Source organism: Pecten maximus, chromosome 5 (genome assembly GCF_902652985.1).
Source record: "Pecten maximus chromosome 5, xPecMax1.1, whole genome shotgun sequence".
Taxonomy (NCBI): Eukaryota; Metazoa; Mollusca; class Bivalvia; order Pectinida; family Pectinidae; genus Pecten; species Pecten maximus.
In genome coordinates this window covers 36,048,827-36,061,295 of record NC_047019.1, presented here as the reverse complement: position 1 = coordinate 36,061,295, position 12,469 = coordinate 36,048,827, and the positions used below count along the sequence as shown (strand labels likewise).

General features: G+C 36.8%; 1 protein-coding gene across 2 annotated transcripts in view; it reads left to right on the top strand.

Moving 5' to 3' along the window:
- Nucleotides 1–12,469, top strand: part of LOC117327912 (zinc finger protein AEBP2-like) — a 76,766-nt gene that overhangs the window by 41,243 nt on the left and 23,054 nt on the right. For both annotated transcript variants that reach the window (XM_033885153.1, XM_033885154.1), the window contains exon 2: nt 11,499–11,582. In XM_033885153.1, the coding sequence (XP_033741044.1) occupies nt 11,499–11,582 (84 nt within the window). The remainder of the gene's footprint in view (nt 1–11,498; nt 11,583–12,469) is intronic.

Below are 12,469 nucleotides of genomic sequence, written 5' to 3'. Positions count from 1 at the left end.
AAAACAATTGATCTATCAAAGAAAAAATCAAGGTGAACAAATCCACTTTGATATAAATCATGACTGAAAGATGAAATAGTTTAGTCAGCTGCTGTACATCTTTTATAAAGCATACACGCCAGAGGTTCATTTCAATGTTAAGTGCACTTTTAAAAGTAAAATCAGATAGAGACCTATGGGAAAATCAACACAACTTTAACTAAATATTGTAATGTGACTTTCTGTAGGTTTGTGTTGAGAGGTAAAATCTGTTTTAGACCATTTGAGATTGATCTCATCACTGCAATTTAGTGGTGGAAAACCTTTGGTTGTAGGCTGACAATAACGGCTATGTAGTTAAAGTTTGGTAATTAAATCACCCTGATGTCATATGTACATCTTGAACAGAAGTTAACAATTAACACTATCAAAAGGACAAGTATAGAGTTATAATATCAGATAGATAAATTAGCTGTATGATAACACCATACTGTTTTGTCACTGTGACAGACTGTATGCCAAGACCATACTGCTTTGTCACTGTGACAGACTGTATGCCAACACCATACTGCTTTGTCACTGTGACAGACTGTATGCCAACACCATACTGCTTTGTCACTGTGACAGACTGTATGTCAACACCATACTGCTTTGTCACTGTGACAGTGTATATGCCAACACCATACTGCTTTGTCACTGTGACAGTGTATATGCCAACACCATACTGCTTTGTCACTGTAACAGACTGTATGTCAACACCATACTGCTTTGTCACTGTGACAGTGTATATGCCAACACCATACTGCTTTGTCACTGTGACAGTGTATATGCCAACACCATACTGCTTTGTCACTGTGACAGACTGTATGTCAACACCATACTGCTTTGTCACTGTGACAGACTGTATGCAAGACCATACTGCTTTGTCACTGTGACAGTGTATATGTCAACACCATACTGCTTTGTCACTGTGACAGACTGTATGTCAACACCATACTGCTTTGTCACTGTGACAGACTGTATGTCAACACCATACTGCTTTGTCACTGTGACAGACTGTATGCCAACACCATACTGCTTTGTCACTGTGACAGACTGTATGTCAACACCATACTGCTTTGTCACTGTGACAGACTGTATGTCAACACCATACTGCTTTGTCACTGTGACAGACTGTATGTCAACACCATACTGTTCTCTGCAGACAAACATAAAATGGAATTCCATAGAGATCACTTTTATTCAATTTTTCTCTCGGCCAAGATTTTATGTTAATTTGAACATTTATGTAATCGTTATTAGTCTAAAAGCATCAGATGATCATTGCGTTTTGTTGGCCCTCATCATGGATGAGAAGACACACCAACTCACACGGGAGTATGAGAAGTGTGCTTCAGCCATAGTGTACAAAATGGCCTGGAATGGAGGACGAGCTGGTGTGTAGCAGAACCACACCTCCAGTTGTAACCACAGAGTTGTTCTGGGTTAGATAAATGCATTTGGAAGAAGAGTACTTGGTTAATTTACATAAATGACATTAAGACTGAAGTCTGCATAATGACATAGCATAGTCTTCAGTTTGTGTGGTACACAACATTGTAGTTACTTAACTTCTGTTAAAGCTGACATGTTTTGATATAAAGAACTACCTTAAAGCTAGACATTTTCAATCTTATCTTGAAAATTATATTTTACTTGCAGAAGCCATTTGTGTTGTGTAGAGATGTCATAGACATTTACCAATAAGGATCCAATTTGGTAACAATGACTTTGGAATATTTAACAGATCTGCGATTTTTTTTAACAAGTACTTTGTATGCAATGTTGTCATTTTCACAAGATTGGCCAACAAGTATATGAGTCATTTCCCTCTGGCTTTCCGAGTACTTTAAAAAAAATTATGTTCTTATGCAATTATAATGGTTTCATTTCATGGTGTGTGATAAAGCGCAGTGTTTTATATGGAGTTTTCATGCAGAAAACAGTTGGTGTGATATTTTTTCCCTGAGAATTAGCGATAATAACTAGATATTTCTATTACTGAGATTTTGTGTGGCCTGCACGATGCATTCAAGGATCTTTGTTGAAATGGATTGGACCACGATAAGAATGTGGAGACATTCTATTGTAAGTGAAATTAGGTATGGCTGCAGCTTAATGACTGCTTCAAAGTTAAAAATTGTACCTGAGGGCAGGTGACACATTTCTGTTTTAGACTTGGTTATGATTTTGCTGAATTAATTTGTCATTTGTTTATATGTCATAGTAATATGTTTGTTATGTTGATTTCTCCTGGTGCTGTTGACAGTACAGCTCACCAAGTGATACTTGTTGTAGGACACTACACGATATAGACTGTCTTAACACTAGTGGCAGCTGCCCTGTACTGAACCCACACATCACCAAATCCCTAAGCTAAAATGAGCTTTACAAGAGAGAGAAAATATGTGGAAATGGATCTACCCAGAGTGAAGTATTACAGGAGGAAGGGGGAAATGGAAAAAAAAAAAGAAATAAAAAAAACACACTTTTTGTTTTTAATTAAAAAAAAAAAAACTGTAATGAGAGTTGAGCCACTCCCCTCAGTAGGTGTCTCGAGGGTTTTTATCTGGGTGGCCAATCGACATAGGACAGACGTATGACACACTTGACATGAGTGACACTCTTTCTTGGTGGCCCTCCACAGGACAGTGGTTAATCAGATCTGTAAGGTGTTCCTCAATAAACGTTACCATTTCTATCACCAAAATCAGAGCCCCGGCTTGTTATGTCAGCTGAAACTCTTTATAGCTCTTCTTACATTGAAGTTTTCTTAAATTTTCTTACAGTTATATACATTTGTTTTTAAATATTATTCTGTCATAATGTAATCAACTCAGTCATTTCATGAAAAATAGTCAAGGATTTGGGTGGGTTTTTTTATCACATATTTTCATTTTTCTCCAGATTTCTGTAAAATTTAGTTTGATATTATCATGCTAAATTGTACAATTTAATTACAGAGTGGGCTGAGGGGCTCCTGAAATAAAGGTGGAAGATATATAATTTGTAGTTAACCATGCGGGAATGCTTCTTGTCTGTTCAATATGATTTGGGTTTCCTGCATCTCCTTGGGTGAATTACAGGAATTGTAATTCACTGAGCTGTTATGCTGGTGAGACCTGCACATTTGTGTACGTTTGGCTGAGATTTCTGCATGTGTCATGGTTCTCTGGGCACTGTTGCACCTGGAGAAGGAAACATCTCAACCTAACGAGTGCCACAATACCTCAAACACATTCCCCTAAAACTGTTGTAAAGGGTCCAGTCATATGGTGGTACATAGGGGGGCTGGTGGCATGGGGCTTCGTTTGTTTTAATTTTATCTTCTGAGGGGTATTTAAGGAGACAGATAGGAAGTGCTTTGGACCAGCTGTTCCGGTAATGTGTGTGCACATGTTTTAAGGTAATGCAAGCATATACAACTGTCATTACCGTAAACATTCTAATAAGTCTTCAGCTGAAAAGTTGATGAATTAGATTTATGTCATCGGTAAGGATGGATATATATTTGCAAATTATTCTACTCATGTATACAGATATATACACTATTAATGGGCTATCTAAACTCTCTTCTGATTAGTCTAAAGTTGATCATGTGTTTGGTTTATAAAAACTGATAATGACTTGAAGTACGTGCAAAAAACTAATATTGAGTTGGGGCGTGTGCAAGTCTATAGGAATACACCATTTACGTATCATTCAAACTCACCTTACTGTGACTTTAGTTTCTAAGATGTCAGACAACACACTGAGTTGTCATTTTCAGACATCGGTTGATGATATCAAGTATTTCATTAATGGTTTTTTAGCTGGCAACATAAGGAAGTCAACGAAGACAGCTGTGAATGTTGACTGCCATCATCTGGATGAGATACCTATCCAAACTGTCTTCGATACTTTTTCTTATGAACGGCTTGTGATACTTTTTCTTATGAACGGCTCGTGATACTTTTTCTTATGAACGGCTCGTCAGAATTCTAGGTAAACTTACAGTGCTTAGATGTGACGAGATAATTAGGACAACATTTGTAAAAGTGAGGGTTTTAGTACTTGGCACAATGCTTCAAGTATATATGTCAGTGGTGATGAAATGTCATAGACTGCGGTCACGCAAAGTAAGATACATCACTATTTTTGAATTGTCAAAATGTTGTAATCAATCACAATATCAATAGGCCGACAGCTCTTAATTAATAAATTCAATTAGATCCTGAACTGTGGGATATTTTTATTATTTATCAAATACAACATGCATTAAAATGCACTAATACTGTAAACTCATTACTGGGAGACTCGTAGATATACACTGATACTGTATATACACTAATACTGTATATACACTAATACTGTATATACACTAATACTGTATACTCATTACTGGGAGACTCGTAGATATACACTAATACTGTATATACACTAATACTATATATACACTAATACTAATACTGTATATACACTAATACTGTATATACACTAATACTGTATATACACTAATACTGTATACTCATTACTGGGAGACTCGTAGATATACACTAATACTGTATATACACTAATACTGTATACTCGTTACTGGGAGACTCGTAGATAGTACATATATACTACATGTGATGGATTGTACACCCAATATTGTATATCGAAGTTGAATTACTGCATAGAGTTCCAGAGGATCTTTATATATCTTATTAGCTAAGATTGTACTTATGTCTTCAAGATATTATATACCTGCATTGAAATATTACCTTGGATCAGTTTTCAATACAGAAAGCTAATTCAACTAAACAAAAAACAAAACAAAAAAGTTTCATATGTGCAAATAATGATGGCGAGCCTAAAAGGTTGATATGTATAACATTATATATATACTTACATCTACTGGAGACGGTTTTTATAGTACCAGCAGCAGCCGTTAAGACTTATAGCTGTATGATTATATTTGTAACAGATTTTTATTGCATTTTGATGTGAAGTAGACCATTTTACAGCCGACTCTTATCCTGAATTATTCAGGTTGTATTGGAGCTGTTTGAGAGTGTGATGGTGCTGTCACATGTTTAGGAAGTAGGGTATAGGCAGCATCTTCTCTTCACATGTCTACAGGAACCCCTAACACCTTATTATAGCTGACATCCAGATCTTCATCGACAGGCCTACACTGAGCTCATATCTACACAGATCTATAAATCCCCCACCTACTGCTGTCAAACGTTTGTGGAAGTATAGGTATTTTAATGTAACATCTAGAAAACGATAGAATAAATATATTTGTTTGACATTTAGTATTTTCAGGAAAATACAATTCCTGGTAAGAAGACCAAATTTACTGTCAAGTTAATGGTGTCACTACTTTTTGTATCTTTAGTTTGTGTAATGGTGGCTGTTATATTCATCTACTCTTTCTGCCTACCTAGTTTATTATTTTACTTGAGAGGGTTTTTTTTCCCATTTTCATCTCTAGCTTGTTTAATCTATCACGTTAGCTTATATTCCTCACTTGAGCAGCCTGTTTTCTAATATTAACGTAACTTCAGTGAGATAAAGACATGTACTATCATTTACAGATGTTAACACTGTACAAATTAATGTCCAGGGTAGTCATTTTACTATTGTGTCATCCAGATAGCCAACTAGTTGTAACAGTAGAGGATGATGATCAGCATGGTGCTGTGTGTACAGTGCCTGGAACACTCAGTGTTGGGTAACTTATCATTAGCAGATGAAACAATACTCGGTAATTGTACCAGGTCGCTGGTTTTATTCCACCGACTTTACCACACACCTGTGTCACTCCTTAAAACCAAACCAGTAAACATACTACAATATCTGTTATTTCTATCTTCCATTGTCCATCATTGTCTTTCTACTATGGTTTCTTTTCATGTTTTGTCTTTGGAAACCATTGATATGCAATTTACTGTACAAAACACTGTTTACACTAGCCATTTTACAAAAAGACACTGAAACAAATTTTCAGATATCTGAAATCTTTCTAGTGAAACATCTCCCTTGGTTATCTGTGAGGTTCTTCTGAGTTTGCCTCAACATTTCATAAGTAGAGAGAGATATCTGGTTGGCTACCTCAACATTTCATAAGTAGAGAGAGATATCTGGTTGGCTGCCTCAACATTTCATAAGTAGAGAGAGATATCTGGTTGGCTGCCTCAACATTTCATAAGTAGAAAGAGATATCTGGTTGGCTGCCTCAACATTTCATAAGTAGAGAGAGATATCTGGTTGGCTGCCTCAACATTTCATAAGTAGAGAGAGATATCTGGTTGGCTGCCTCAACATTTCATAAGTAGAAAGAGATATCTGGTTGGCTGCCTCAACATTTCATAAGTAGAGAGAGATATCTGGTTGGCTGCCTCAACATTTCATAAGTAGAGAGAGATATCTGGTTGGCTGCCTCAACATTTCATAAGTAGAGAGAGATGTCTGATTGGCTGCACATGCCTCAACATTTCATAAGTAGAGAAAGATATCTGGTTGGCTGCCTCAACATTTCATAAGTAGAGAGAGATATCTGGTTGGCTACCTCAACATTTCATAAGTAGAGAGAGATATCTGGTTGGCTGGTTCAGTACAGGTTCTACCCAGGAGATACTTCAAAAGACATGGCCATTGATCTCTTTACCATATTTACACATAGCCAATGTTTTTTCCCCTTTTTGTTCCGTTTGTTGAAATAAAACTTTGTATTTCATCCATATTTGAGGTTTTGGATTAATGTAGTTGTGGTTAAACTGGAATGGGCTGAATGCAGACGGCCAGGAAAACTTCTCATAAGATTTGTTCTAACTGTTGAGTTTCTCTATCATAGACACAGCAGACTGTAGGTCCCTACTCATAGGGCTTGACAGTTACTAGACTAGGTAAGTCAATGTACCTGGTAGTGGTTACCTGACATTTACTAGACTAGGTAAGTCAATGTACCTGGTAGTGGTTACCTGACAGGTAAGTCAATGTACCTGGTAGTGGTTACCTGACATTTACTAGACTAGGTAAGTCAATGTACCTGGTAGTGGTTACCTGACATTTACTAGACTAGGTAAGTCAATGTACCTGGTAGTGGTTACCTGACAGGTAAGTCAATGTACCTGGTAGTGGTTACCTGACATTTACTAGACTAGGTAAGTCAATGTACCTGGTAGTGGTTACCTGACATTTACTAGACTAGGTAAGTCAATGTACCTGGTAGTGGTTACCTGACAGTGTACCTGGTATTGGTTACCTGACATTTACTAGACTAGGTAAGTCAGTGTACCTGGTAATGGTTACCTGACAGGTAGGTCAGTGTACCTGGTAGTGGTTACCTGACAGGTAGGTCAGTGTACCTGGTAGTGGTTACCTGACAGGTAGGTCAGTGTACCTGGTAGTGGTCACATGACATTTACTAGACTAGGTAGGTCAGTGTACCTGGTAGTGGTTACCTGACATTTACTAGAGTAGGTAAGTCAGTGTACCTGGTAGTGGTTACCTGACAGGTAGGTCAGTGTACCTGGTAGTGGTTACCTGACATTTACTAGACTAGGTAGGTCAGTGTACCTGGTAGTGGTTACCTGACAGGTAGGTCAGTGCACCTGGTAGTGGTTACCTGACATTTACTAGACTAGGTAAGTCAGTGTACCTGGTAGTGGTTACCTGACAGGTAGGTCAGTGTACCTGGTAGTGGTTACCTGACAGGTAGGTCAGTGTACCTGGTAGTGGTTACCTGACAGGTAGGTCAGTGTACCTGGTAGTGGTTACCTGACAGGTAGGTCAGTGTACCTGGTAGTGGTCACATGACATTTACTAGACTAGGTAGGTCAGTGTACCTGGTAGTGGTTACCTGACATTTACTAGAGTAGGTAAGTCAGTGTACCTGGTAGTGGTTACCTGACAGGTAGGTCAGTGTACCTGGTAGTGGTTACCTGACATTTACTAGACTAGGTAGGTCAGTGTACCTGGTAGTGGTTACCTGACAGGTAGGTCAGTGTACCTGGTAGTGGTTACCTGAGAGGTAGGTCAGTGTACCTGGTAGTGGTTACCTGACAGGTAGGTCAGTGTACCTGGTAGTGGTCACATGACATTTACTAGACTAGGTAGGTCAGTGTACCTGGTAGAGGTTACCTGACAGGTAGGTCAGTGTACCTGGTAGTGGTTACCTGACAGGTAGGTCAGTGTACCTGGTAGTGGTTACCTGACATTTACTAGACTAGGTAGGTCAGTGTACCTGGTAGTGGTCACATGACATTTACTAGACTAGGTAGGTCAGTGTACCTGGTAGAGGTAGTGACCCGAAGGAAAGCTCAGGTCGGTGGTCTTTCCTTCCTTAGTGATATATATAGCAGCAACATAATGTGTATAAAGTGATTCAGAGGCTGACAAGTAGCCAGCCAGGTGTAGACAATAGATAAATGGTGCGGACTTGTGCTGACAAGGTTTACCTGCAGTGGACTACTACAGTAAAAGGCTGATAAACCTCAGAGATGAACAGATCTAGGTAATGGAGAAAGTTACTCAACTGTTTTCCAAGTAACCCATATTTCTGTTGTTTGTTTGATGGTCTGGTGTTGTTAAGGGCAATTGTGATAAAAATTGTAATTCTTTTTCTTTGACTGACTTGCGAAAGTGTTGCCAGGTATGATGGTGAGGTTACCAAACACATGTAGGTCCAATTGGAAGTAAGTTACTTTAGGAATGCATCACCTTTACAGTAGAGATCAGGTCTCTGATTGTAGACAGAAGTCGAGCAGAAATATTCTGTACATTATTAACCAGAGATTGAAATGGTATTCACGGGACATATCTACATGTTAACTCAATACCATGGTGACATATAGTAGGTATGTATACACAATGATGTCACTTGTTGTAGGTATATTAATTAGCCACATCTGATGGCCCCTTTGTGAGAATTGATTGTTATTGGTGCTGTCTGTGTGGGGCAACGAATAAATCAAAGAATTGTCACTTATTTGAGACCCTTTCTTTAATGAAAAAACTGCCATCTCAAATCTAATGTAAATATTTTATATGCAAATTTAAGACCGTTGTATAAATTATATAAATATAAATTGTAGAATATAGAATTGAATGAATACGTACTTGTTGCAGATTAGAGTCATTTAATATGTATGTACCATATTTGACATGTGACCAACATGTCAGTAATATGTAAAATGTGACTTACATGTCAGTAATACATACAATGTGACTTACATGTCAGTATAACATACAGTACTAGTGTGACTTACATGTCACTATTACATACAATGTGACTTACATGTCAGTAATACATACAATGTGACTTACATGTCACTATTACATACAATGTGACTTACATGTCAGTATTACATACAATGTGACTTACATGTCAGTATTACACACAATGTGACTTACATGTCAGTATTACATACAATGTGACTTACATGTCAGTATTACACACAATGTGACTTACATGTCAGTAATACATACAATGTGACTTACATGTCAGTAATACATACAATGTGACTTACATGTCAGTATTACATACAATCTGACTTACATGTCAGTAATACATACAATGTGACTTACATGTCAGTAATACATACAATGTGACTTACATGTCAGTAATACATACAATGTGACTTACATGTCGGTATTACATACAATGTGACTTACATGTCAGTATAACATACAATGTGACTTACATGTCAGTATTACATACAATGTGACTTACATGTCAGTAATACATACAATCCGACTTACATGTCAATATTACATACAATGTGACTTACATGTCAGTATTACATACAATGTGACTTACATGTCAATATTACATACAATGTGACTTACATGTCACTATTACATACAATGTGACTTACATGTCAGTATTACATACAATGTGACTTACATGTCAATATTACATACAATGTGACTTACATGTCAGTATTATATACAGTGTGACTTACATGTCAGTATTACATACAATGTGACTTACATGTCAGTATTACACACAATGTGACTTCCATGTCAGTATTACATACAATGTGACTTACAAGTCAGTATTACATACAATGTGACTTACATGTCAGTATTACATACAATGTGACTTACATGTCAGTATTACATACAATGTGACTTACATGTCACTATTACATGTCACTATTACATACAATGTGACTTACATGTCAGTATTACATACAATGTGACTAACATGTCAGTATTATACAATGTGACTTACATGTCAATATTACATACAATGTGACTTACACGTCAGTAATACATACAATGTGACTTACATGTCAGTATTACATACAATGTGACTTACATGTCAGTATTACATACAATGTGACTTACACGTCAGTATTACATACAATGTGACTTACATGTCAGTATTACACAGTGTGACTTACATGTCAGTATTACATACAATGTGACTTACATGTCACTATTACATACAATGTGACTTACATGTCAGTAATACGTAAGTAATGTGACTTACATGTCAGTAATACGTAAGTAATGTGACTTACATGTCAGTATTACATACAATGTGACTTACATGTCACTATTACATACAATGTGACTTACATGTCAGTAATACGTAAGTAATGTGACTTACATGTCAGTAATACGTAAGTAATGTGACTTACATGTCAGTATTACATACAATGTGACTTCCATGTCGGTATTACATACAATGTGACTTACATGTCAGTATTACACACAGTGTGACTTACAAGTCAGTATTACACACAATGTGACTTACATGTCAGTAATACATACAATGTGACTTACATGTCAGTAATACATACAATGTGACTTACATGTCAGTATTACACACAGTGTGACTTACATGTCAGTATTACAGACAATGTGACTTACATGTCAGTATTACACACAGTGTGACTTACATGTCAGTAATACATACAATGTGACTTACATGTCAGTATTACACACAGTGTGACTTACATGTCAGTATTACACACAATGTGACTTACATGTCAGTAATACATACAATGTGACTTACATGTCAGTATTACACACAGTGTGACTTACATGTCAGTATTACAGACAATGTGACTTACACGTCATCATTACATACAATGTGACTTACATGTCAGTATTACACACAGTGTGACTTACATGTCAGTATTACATACAATGTTAGAGTTTGATTAAATATACTTATATTTTGTATATTACAGAGGCTGAGTGTTGTAGTGTGACTAAATATACGTATGTTTTATATATTACAGAGGCTGAGTGTTAGAGTTTGACTAAATATACTTATATTTTGTATATTACAGAGACTGATTAGTGTTATTGTATGACTTAATATACTTATATTTTGTATATTACAGAGGCTGAGTGTTGTAGTTTCACTAAATATACGTATGTTTTGTATATTACAGAGGCTGAGTGTTAGAGTTTGACTAAATATACGTATGTTTTGTATATTACAGAGGCTGAGTGTTAGAGTTTGACTAAATATACGTATGTTTTGTATATTACAGAGACTGTAAGGAAGAAGAGCAGGAGACACCACAGTGCACTTTCCCCTGTGTGGACCTGTTCTCCGACAAAAATGGAGTGTCCAGGTACAAGTTTTCCTCTCTCTGGTTGTCCCAGTTCGTCCAGTAGTAACAGATAATGCTGAAAGTAGAGTCTATTTATTTTCATTAAACTTCAGAAATAATCTGTTAGGGTATTTTTTCTATTCAAACATATTAAAATGGATATACTGTTGATGAAAGAAGATATTTTGTTTACTGTAGATATGTGCAGAAATAATTCTTTGTAATGTTTAGGAATGTCGAGTGCAGATCAAGGTTGTTTATTGTAACAAACGATAGTTTACACTCTAGGTAGTTATAACCCTACAGATGACAGACAGTCCATTTCGTTAGTTTACACTCCAGGTAGATATAACCCTACAGATGACAGACAGTCCATTTCGTCAGCTTAGGCTGTGGCAAGTTAGAAATCCATTGTTCTCCTATAAATTGAATATGCTTGCCAATGTAACTGCAGGCAAGTGACACAATCCCCTTGAGCCTCTTTGTTAATGTAATGACCTATGGAATGATTGTCATATCATATAAATTGAAATGAAATAAAGATTATTACAGTTAATGGAATTATGAAAAATGAACATGTTTTGTGGTGATGGAGATTCCAGACACACAATCCGAATCTCCCCAGGCATGCTGCATGTAATATATTATATTGCATGGCTGTTGTAACTAAGGGAGATAATGATGGTGTATTGAACTGCTGGGTAACAACAGATGTCGGTGTCACTGGGTAGCTGTGTTACAGGGTAGTTAAGGTTGTGTGTTACTAAGGTAGCTGGGAATGTTGTGTGTTACAGGGTAGTTGAGGTTGTGTGTTTCAGGGTAGCTGGGAATGTTGTGTGTTACAGGGTAGCTGGGAATGTTGTGTTACAGGGTAGTTGAGGTTGTGTGTTACTAAGGTAGCTGGGAAT